The sequence below is a fragment of the Rattus norvegicus genome, chromosome 14 (assembly GCF_021556685.1).
Source record: "Rattus norvegicus strain SHRSP/BbbUtx chromosome 14, alternate assembly SHRSP_T2T, whole genome shotgun sequence".
In the NCBI taxonomy this organism is placed as follows: Eukaryota; Metazoa; Chordata; class Mammalia; order Rodentia; family Muridae; genus Rattus; species Rattus norvegicus.
In genome coordinates, this window is record NC_141547.1 from 79,928,032 (window position 1) to 79,938,475 (window position 10,444).

At 55.4% G+C, this 10,444-nt stretch overlaps 1 protein-coding gene across 1 annotated transcript; it reads right to left on the minus strand.

Moving 5' to 3' along the window:
- Positions 1–832: 832 nt before the first annotated feature.
- Positions 833–2,792, minus strand: Adra2c (adrenoceptor alpha 2C). The gene is given in 1 exon segment (NM_138506.2): positions 833–2,792. A coding segment is annotated over 1 exon segment (1,377 nt). The 5' UTR covers positions 2,703–2,792; the 3' UTR covers positions 833–1,325.
- Between the last annotated feature and the right edge of the window lie 7,652 nt (positions 2,793–10,444).

Sequence of the window (10,444 nt, forward strand, 5' to 3'; positions counted from 1 at the left end):
CAGGCATCCGGGTAAGATCCCTACAACCCACCCAACTGTAGTGAGCTGGGTCACAGGTGCTGAGGCAACTCTCCCACTCCAGGTCCTATTAATAACCTTCCTCCCAACATACCCTGGGGGCTGCCAGGAGGGGCTACAAGGGGCTACTAGCACTCATGGGGTCCTGGCTTAGACATAAGAAGGCCCTCAAAAGTGTTTTATGCAGGGAACTGAGGGCTGAGAAAAGGTGGGGCGGCACTGGGGAGCAGTCCTTGGGGGGTGTCTGGGCCCTCCTCTACTCTTCAACAGGTTCTCTTTGCTCTGGGCCACAGTGACCTTGGCTTCACCTCAGAAGCAATACCTGGGAACTGTCCAGCTCACTCTGACCACCTAGCAACGAAGCAAAGAGATCTGGCCACAAGTCTACTCCATCTATGGGGGGAAGATTTCTTGGGACAGGTCTCACCCCACCTGGCCAATTCAAGAGGCAACCAGAAGAGCGTGCTGAATGCCAGAGCTACACAGAGCTCCGAGTGCAGATGCCTGGGGCTGGAGTGGGGTTGGACTGTGGGGACAACCCCCCCCCAATCTAAATTTGGAATCGGCTTGAGGTCCTCCATTCTTTTGCTTCACAGCCACCTGAAGAAAAGAATTTGGAGTATATACTTTGCATATACCCAAACCCTTTAACCGTTTAAAGGAGACCCCTCTCTTCCTCATGAAAAAAAGGCAGTTAGAACTCCAGTTTTCAGAGCACTCTATACTCTAGTGTGTGCCTGTGCAGGGCTCTCAGGGGAAGATCTGGAGAGTTCTCTCACACCCTGGCTTAAGGACTGACCAATGCACCTAACACTTAGATTACAAAGGTTTATTTTAAAAAAAAAGTTTGGTTTTGTTTGGCTGTCATTGTATTTGGCAAACACTCTCAGTAACCAGAGATTGCCTGTGCTATCTCTCCTCCCCCAGACAGATACCTTTTTCAGGTCATAGGAAGTCAGCCCTTGCTCACAGGGAAGACCGAGAGTTGGGGGGGGAGGGTCTCCTTTCTGGTGCAGTTGTCTGAGCTCTAAAACCCTAAGTTCACAGCCACACTCCACAGAAGCCTTCTTAGGAACTGGATCTAGCCACAGCCCCTCGCTGAGATGGGAAGGCAAAGGGTCTCCCTTTCTCCTCCCCACTCCCAGAGGCCCAGTTGTCTCTCTCCCAGTTCCTGCTGGCCACATTCCACACTGTACCCTGAAGTCCGCCCTGGAACTCTGGAGAAGCCACACTGGTTGGTCCCCCTATCTACCCGAGTTCGGAGCTGTCCAGGAGGTCAGTGGGGCCAAGTCCAGGCAGCCAGAGGGTCACTGCCTGAAGCCCCTTCTCCTCCTACGGAAGAGGATGTGCTTGAAAGAGCGCCTGAAGTCCTGATTGAAGACAGTATAGATGACCGGGTTGAGCGAACTGTTGCAGTAGCCGATCCAGAAGAAAAACTTAAAGAGCGGTTCTGGCAGCTGGCAGGCCTCACGGCAGATGCCATACAGGCTGTAGCTGAAGAAGAAGGGGAACCAGCACAGTACGAACACGCCCATGACCACCGCCAACACGAAGGTGAAGCGTTTCTCGCGCGCCTGGGCCACCTTGCGGCGGCACACACTGCTGCGCGCCCGGCGCCGACGCGACAGGAAGAACTCGACGGAGCGCGAGCTGGCCCGCGACAGGCGCCCTCCGGGGCCTGGAGACCGAGACGCCGTCCGAGCACCCTGTTCGGCCGCCAACCCAGGTCCCGGTCCGTCCGCACTGCCCGTGTCCCCCTCGGCACCCTCTCGCCGCCGTCCTCCTCTGCGCAGCGCTCCCCGGCGCCTCCGCCTCTCTGCCGCGCTGCTCTCATCCGGCTCCACTTCAGTGCGCGGGGGCGCGCAATGCCCATTCTCCCCCGCCGCCTTGCCCAACCCATTCTCTGTGGTCGGGGACGCGCCGTCGGGGCCGGCGGGGCCGCGTTTCTCGCTGAGCGTACGCGTGCGCAGCTTGGCCACGCGGTAGATGCGCGCATAGACCAGGCCCATGATGAGGCAGGGCGCGAAGAAGGAGCCTATGCAGGAGGACAAGATGTACCAGGTCTCATCGTTGAGGCCGCACTGCGGGTAGGCGGCGCCGTCGGGCCGGCGGTAGAAAGAGACGAGAGGCGGGAAGGAGATGACAGCCGAGATGAGCCACACGGCCACGATGGTGGCCTTGACACGGCGTGGCGTGCGCTTCAGGTTGTACTCTACCGCTTGCGTCACCGACCAGTAGCGGTCCAGGCTAATGGCACACAGGTGCACGATGGACGAGGTGCAGAAGAGCACGTCCAGTGCCAGGTACACACCACACCACACTTGCCCAAAGTACCAGTAGGCCATGAGCTCATTGGCCAGCGAAAAGGGCATGACCAGTGTGGCCACCAGGATGTCAGCTGAGGCCAGAGACACCAGGAAGAGGTTCTGCGGGGCGCGCAGCGCTCGGCTTGTCAACACAGCGATCACCACGAGCACGTTGCCCACCACGGTGAAAACGATGAGGAAACCCACCACGGCTGCCAGCCCTGCCACAGCACCTGCGGAGTACTGGCCCGGCGGTGGTCCCCAGTCGGTCCCCGAGGCATTGGCACCCCCGCCGCTACCCCATTCGCCCGCGTCGCTCCCGTTGGGGCCCTCAGCCGCCGCCGCCGCCAGCGCCGCGGCCAGCGCTGGGGACGCCATGGTCCTCCCGAGAGCTACGCGGTCCTGCCAGGAGCCGGGGCGCAGCCTCCGCAGCTCGGGCGCCCCACAGCCAGAGTCGGCGTCTGCATCGCCGCCTGCTCCTCCGGCGCGCCGGCTGGGGGCCACGAAGCCCCGCAGCCGGCCCTCGGCCGTGGTGGCCCGGCGGGCGGGTGGCACGCCGGAGAGCGTGGCTGCCGGGCTCCCCGCAGCTGCCGCGCGCGTAAGTGCAGAGCTGGAGGTGCCCAGAGAGCGCGGCGACGCGGCGGTGGGGGGGAAGGGGGGTAGGTCCCGGGTCCTCGCGCGGCCCCGCCCTCGGCCTGGGTTCAGTGGGAGCGTCCCGGCCGCCAGCCCACGGAGATGTAGTGTCCAAGCTGATGCATGCAAGCGGCTCCACGGTCCGGGTGCCCGACTGGGCTGCAGGCTGCAGGCGGCGGCCCGGACGCTCTGCTTCCCAAAGGGCTGGCTGGGGCTAAGCGAGCCGGGGCGCAGGTTGCCGTTCTTCCGGGTCCCTGCAACTTTACTTTACGGGGCTGGGCGCCGACACCCGCGGTCCTCCTGCTGTTCCCGAGTGCGCCCCCCGAGGTCCGCGTTTGGCCGTGCGGGCGCCGCCTCGCCCTCCCCGCTCGCCGGTGCAGCGTCTCCGCCGCCGCCGCGGAGCGCTTGGCGCAAGTGCCGCCGCCCGGGCTCGGCTTCTAACTTGAGTCCAGTAGCGCAGCGGGGAGGGCGCAGCGGGGCGGGGCGCCCCGCAGGCCCGAGCCGCGGGCCCGGGGGGAGCGGGCCGGCAGCCGGAGCCCGCGGCCGCCTGGGCGAACCTGCCGGCGGCGCCGGGGAGGAGCCCTAGGCGGCGGCGCAGGGCGCGCACTCAACGAGGGCGCCCCCTCCAGGGCCGACTGCAGTCTGCGGGGCCGGGCTGAGCGCGGGCTAGCCTGAGCGGTGAGTTCTAGAAGCCTGCTCTTTCTAAGACCGTAGTCTCCACCTCACTCGGTTACTGGCGACGGAGCGCGCGCGGGCGCGCACACCGGCTTACAAGGGGCTGGCTCGGGGTCCGCGGCCTGATTGGAGGGTGAGACAGTAGCAGCTTGGCAAAGAACGCGAACGCAACACTGCCAGCGCACATCAGCCCTGTGGAGCTTAGGGTCCCTGCTCCCCTGCAGAGCCACCTCCTCAGTCAGCCTCAGTTCCCTCCTCTGCGTACCTCCCAGCGCTGCGGGATCGTGAATCATAACCACGGTGTCAGTGGAGGCCCAGATCAAGCTCCAAGCTCTATACCCATGTTGGCAATTGCTGAAGTTTAATCTTAATGCTGTTTGATCCCGCTTTTCACAGCTGGAGGGGACGCTCCAGACCCGCGCTTTTGACAAACTCAAAACTGGCATGCCCCATCAATGCAGGGCAGTTTTTTTTTTTTTTTTTGTGGGAGTGGGTTTAAGAGAGAGCGAGCAAATGTTGGGGAGACCTCATGTGTCAGTTTCACAAAAGTTCTGTCTCCTGCGGCCTGAGTTGAATGCCAGGCACTGGTCTCTCCCTTCAGGCAGCCTCAGGTATACAGGGAGGACATGGCCAATAGAATAAACTAAATTTCCCAGACCTAACATTTCCCTGCTAGGACTGGAGGAGTAACATTCTCTCCATCAAGAATGCCCAATAACTCTCTCTACACAGTCCAGCTAGACAGGTAAGGGAGGGGAGCTGCCAACCCATTGGCAGAGGGTCTCTGATGCCCAGAAAGTCACCTCTGGACCCATGAGGACCTTGGACCCATGACCTGTGGTGCCTGGACTTGTCCCTGCTCTGGTGGCTGCTTCTCCCTGCAATCCCTGAGGATAGTACAACCTCCTTGTGAGTACTGCAGCCCTAGAGTACCCACGGGACCTACCCTCAGGGCAGGGGTGTCCAACTAGGATCAGACAGACATTCCAGTCAAACATTTCAGATCATGGGTCTGTTCTGAGTTCTGTGCCCGGAGCAGGACACAGTTCCTGACGCCCATCCTGGGGCACTTTCTAACTCAGGGGTAGCAAAGTGTCAGGTGCTGTCACCTAAGAACGTGACCAACCAGGAAGAATCACCCTAGGTTTTGAAAGGTCCTTCTTACCCTGAGGGCCAGAACAACTTCAGCTGGTTTGTGTAGAAGGCCCCATATGACTCCATCATCAGTACACTGGAGTGAGAAGAGGCCTGGCCTTGTGTTCCTGTCTGACTATTTACCCCACACTGAGCCCCATCAACGCCCTGAAGCCCCACCTCCCAACCCCAGCTTGAAGCAAAGCTGCTGAGAGGAGGTGACAGCATGTATCACCTTGGGAGTACATGGAGGGGTTGTTAGGAAAAGGGCTTGTGGGCCACGCTCCCTAGGGACTGAGGTAGTCCCTAGTGTGTGGACGCTCCCTAGGGACTGAGTGCTCCTTGAGAATGTGGGTGCTCCTTCAGATGGGAGGCTTTCTAGGTGAGAAGGCTCCCTGAATTGGCTGGCTTAGTTTTGGAGATGTGGGGAGCCTGAGGAAAATGGGGGAAGGATAAGTGGGCGCTGGTCAGACCCAAGTGTTGGAGAAATGGCTTCTCCCCTTGCAGGCAGCACTGTGGAATTGCCTGGGTCAGAGAGGAGTTGTCATATGAGAAGCAGAAGGCATCTGCCCTGGAAACCCTGTGCAAGGAAAGCCTGCAAGGGTGTCTTAGGACTTGCCAGTGAGTGACCTAGGCCCTGGGGATGGAGGCTACATGATGTAGGAATGTTGGCCACACCTCCTGGCATAACTGAGAGGAAGCCACTGGATCAGCAGTCAGAAGAGTGAGTTGAGGAGTCTGCTCATTTGAGGATAGGTGTTGAGACCTGCCGGGATGGCAGGAACTTATAAAGAGGCTGGACAGAGATAGCCAGTTCACTCCAACAGTCTGCTTCTGGTTGCTCTGTGGCAGGCAAGCAACGTGTGCCCCCAAAGAGTTGTGTGCTCAAGAGTAGTTGGTGGCAGGCCACACTGGGTATGTCTGTTTGTACCTACTGTGTGGGGCCATGCTGGGGAGGTCCTAGTGCATTTCAGAAGGAAAGCCATGTGAAGTGAAGCATCCTGGGTATTTGGAGACATACTGATGAGTGATGCCTAGAAGTGTGGGGTTGGTCCAGCCAGGGCTACACATAGTCCTAGGCTCTCAATTCCATGTCAGGCCTCTGCCGTGGGATCTGGCTGCACGTCTCTGCATGCACCCTGAGTGCAATGTACATGGTTCCTGCCGGGGCTGATAGGAGCTGGCCTCCTTGAATTACCCTGGTGCACTCACAGGTATGCGTGAACACATATGCACCTCACTCCCCCGTGGGCTCATGCACATGAGTGTGCTTATTCAAGTGTGCACACGTATACCCATTGCCCAAAGCCATGAATGTCCACAAAGATGCACTTGCATTCACATGTGTGTACACACGCGCGCACCTTTTTATACATACATACCACTTACATACCACTTGCATGTGTGTGCCATGTATGTACACACACACCTTCATATACTCTACAGTGTACCTGTGTACTTACCCAGATGAGCACATGCATATGTGTATCTGCACCAGTCAAAGGCATGCATGTATACACTATGTGCATGTCCTCCCACATGAATATGCACACGATACAAGCATATATTCACATTAAGCATGCATGTCTATGCACATGTGTTGTGTGCGCAACCATTCACAACTTGATTCTGAAGAGAGCAGAGCCATCATGTGTGAATTTAATCGTGTCCTTCTTTGCTTCTTGGCAGCTGAGTGACCCTCCTCATTCTCAGGCCTCAGTTTCCTGTCTGTGAAATGAACACATTGCACCACTGTCTCTAATATCTGTGCTGGCTCTGTAATTCTCCCTCTCCCTGAGGGACTGTCGAGTCTGGCCTGCCCATCTTTGCCTTTGGCTGGTCCCCCATTTCACTTAGCTCCAGCTGGTGACAGAGTTAGGGAAACAGGGCTGGGTTTCTTGTCTCAAGTCTAAAAGAATGTCTCTTTGGGGTGGAGCTGAGGATTTTTCCCTATGTTTATGTGCGAACTCATTTTTAAAGATGAGCCTGGGAAAACCGAGGCTTGCTTCCCTCTCCGCCCCTCCCTGAAGAATTCCAAAGACTGATCTGTCTTGTCAGAATGTGGCAAGGATCCTGCAGCCCGGCTGGCTCTTGGCGCCCCAGCCTGCAGACTGAATCCATTGCATATTGATCATCGATTTGGCAACATAGCGGTCCAACAGAGCTGGCGAAGCCCTCTTGAGGGAGAAGTGCTCCCAGGACTGGCTGGGATTGGCACGGGGTGTAATAGAAAACCGAGGGTCAGCGTCTCTTAGCAGGTACCCGCTGTGTGCCTTGGCACTGCTTGGCTGGGGGTCGAGCTCCTGTCTGCCACTGCATCCTTAGCTGCTTGCAGCCTCAGTGCTTCCAGCCTGCCATTCTGCCAGCCTGTACCCCAGAAGCCTATATCCGCATTGAAGGTCTCAGATGTTCCCACTGCTGCTCCAGTTGACTGAGCCTGGTGTTTTGGGGGCCTCAGCCCCGAGTCCCCGCACTGTTTAGTCCCTCACTGGAGCTGCAGACATGACCTGGCATTGTCTATATGCAGTCCTGCGAGTACACAGAGGATCAGACCAAAGATTCTTGTGCCCGTATCCTGTTCCTCCATTCTTGACCTTTAGAGTCCTCCCACCCTGTGTGGGGCCTGGACCCTGTGTTTAGAACATGCCTCAGGAAACCACCTTTCTTTCATTGGCTGCTTTTCAGGCTGCCCACAGGGTCTATTAACTCTTCTCAGTCCAAGGCCTGCTTGCTGCAGGAGCTGCAGGTAGGGGCTGTGGGGTCCGAGCCAGTCAGTGAGCACTCCTTGATGACGAGGGAAAAATGTAAAGGAAGGCTCACTGCTGTCCTTCCTGTTTGGTCATGCATATGTGAAGATGTGATGCCAAGAGCTATGGCAGCTGTTCTGTGAGCAAGAGGAGATGAGGACAAGGATGAAGTCACAGAAGAAAGAGTATATGTTCTCAATGCTTCTATTCAGGCCTCTGACATCTTGACATCTACAACTGGAGGGAAAATCTCTCTCTCTCTCTCTCTCTCTCTCTCTGTGTGTACACATGTATATGTGTATATACACATGCATATGTGCATACATGTGCACATGTGTGTAGTTGTATGTGGATACATGTGTGTATAGGTGGAAATACATCAGTATGTACACGTGCCTGTGCATGTACATATCTATATGAGCATGCATGTGTTCATGTGTGTGTGTACATGTATGGTTAGAATTGGTTATGTGGGATGCTTTGTGAAGAGGCAACAGGAAATGAAGAGACACGGTAGGTAGGACAGAGATTCATTCACTGCCCATTCAGGACCCAGAGACCATAGGTCCTATGGTTGTACACTGACTGCTGGGTCATCTGTCCTCATGACCCACAGGTTTCTACCTGTAAATTGAGCTCTTTCTTTGTATCGTCTAGCCTGTTTAAAGGCTTGCCTTTGGTAAACTTTTTAAAAAATTAATAGGAAGAACCAATATTTACAATTCCTGACACTTGGGAAGCTCTTAATAAACCACAGTCACCATCACTATGACTACCGCTGTTACCACATCATTGCCAGCACTACCATCATCACTATTGTCCTGCATCTGGCCCTGGATGATGGGTCCCCTTCGAAGTGATTCTTGGCCTCTACCTGTATGCAGGTGATAGAAAGCTCAACACTCTGGGAACTGTGCCCACTAGGGAGTCTCCGGATAGCCCTGCTGATGTTCAACACTGAGCACAGTTCTTGGGCTTAAAGTCACAGATGTCAACATATGACCACAGGACCCCAAGAGTTATGTATCTCAGCTGACTTGAGACTAGACAGACTTTCTATAGATAGGGCCTCAGTTTTGACCTTCTTAGCTGAACAAGATCTTGACATCCCTCCCATACATTCTGTAAGTTGTCCCTCATCACAACCAGGCTGCCTTGGCTTGCCATCACAACCTTGACTCTACAGGGTGCATTCGTGAGGTGAGGCCCCTTGATCCCTCCTCCCACCTGTCAGGTTTGTCTCCTTGGGATCGCACAGATACCTGATGGGCTAGGGGAACCTCTAGTTCTCACTTACCTTCTTGTTACCCAAGAGTTATATGACCCCACTTTGCACATGGTTAGCTTTAATGGATACAACTCAGAATCACCTGGAAAGAATATCTTAGTAAGGAGTTACCTAAATTGGTTTGGCCCATGGACACGTCTTTGGGGGATCATCTCGATTGTTAATCGACACAGGAAGACCCAGCCCACTGTGGGTGGCACTATTCCCTAGGTAGTAGGTCTTGAACACTATAAGAGAGGAGAAAGCTAGCTCAGAGCAAGCAAACAAGGATGCACTTGTTCTTTCTGCTGCAAGTGTGATGGGGCCAGCAGCTTGAGCTCCTGCCTTGGCCTTCCCACAGTAATGGACTGTAATTTAGGAAGCTAATAAAGTCTTTCCCTTCTATGTTGCTTTTTGCCTGGGTGTTTTATCACAGCAACAGAAATGAAAGCAGGACAAGGTATTTGAAGGCAAGTGTACTGCCTGGTTACAAGAAGCACTCAGCCTGCTGGCCCCAAATGAACACTAGTAGAAACGTCCATGGTGCCTTCCCATTTCCATGAAAACACTCTGGGACCCTCACTTGGTGCCAAGGGCTTCTCTCTTCAGAATGGCTTTGCTGCTTCTCTCATTGTTGAGAGCTTCTGTTTTCCTGGGCTCCCTTTGAGCTGGATGCCCCATTGTTACATTGCCCTACTGGGCACTAATGAAGGAATGGAATGTAGGAATCTTGCACCAAGAGTGAGGGTTTATTCACAGCCAAGATACTCAAGACCCAGAGAGCAGCGAGCCCAACCTCACCCACGCCTTTCCCCATTTGCTGCCACCAAGTATGTGCAGAGTTCTGGAGAGTTCCTGACCCAACGGTGTCATGGGTAACAGAAGACAAGGAAGTTACCTTGAATCTGTTTGGCACATGAGCATTGTGTGTACCACAGGGTGGGATCTGTCATTCTCAGCCCACTCTCATCATGCTGAACTCGGACACCTTGCATCTCGGCTGCCCCTCGGGGAAGCCTGGCCCCAGCAGGCATGTTCATTAGGCTGAAGTGATTTCACGCCACGGTTTATGAGACTAACTATGTCTGTGGCAGACAAGAGTCACAGAGCCCTTGTACTCTCCTCTGAATGCAGAGAGGCTCTTGTTTGGTTTGGCTGTGGGTTTTTTAAAGTGGAAAATGCCAGAGTTCTTAACATGTTCAGAAAACAAGCTGAGAAGACTCATGTTTGCCCTGACCTTGGAAGCTGCCTCTGCCTTATTTACTGGTGTGTGGAGCTTCCAGCCACTGCCCCACCTGCCCAGCCATTCACAGGGGAGCACCTCACTGGCCTGGCCGTCTCACAGAGACCACCCAGGGGACTCCTGAACACCAGCTCAGCAAAATTGGCTTCCTTCCTTCCTTCCTTCCTTCCTTCCTTCCTTCCTTCCTTCCTTCCTCCTTCCCTCCCTCTGTTCTTTTTTCCTTCCTTCCTTCCTTTCTCTTTTGAGACAGGGTTTCTCTGTGTAACCCTGGATGTCCTGGAACTTAGTATATAGATCACGCTGGCCTCGGATTCACAGAGATCCGCCGGGCTCTGCCTCCCAAGTGCTTGTATTAAAGGTGTGCACCACCACCTCCTGCCAAACTGGTTGCTCTTCTCAGGTTTTCCCTTCCCAAAAAAAC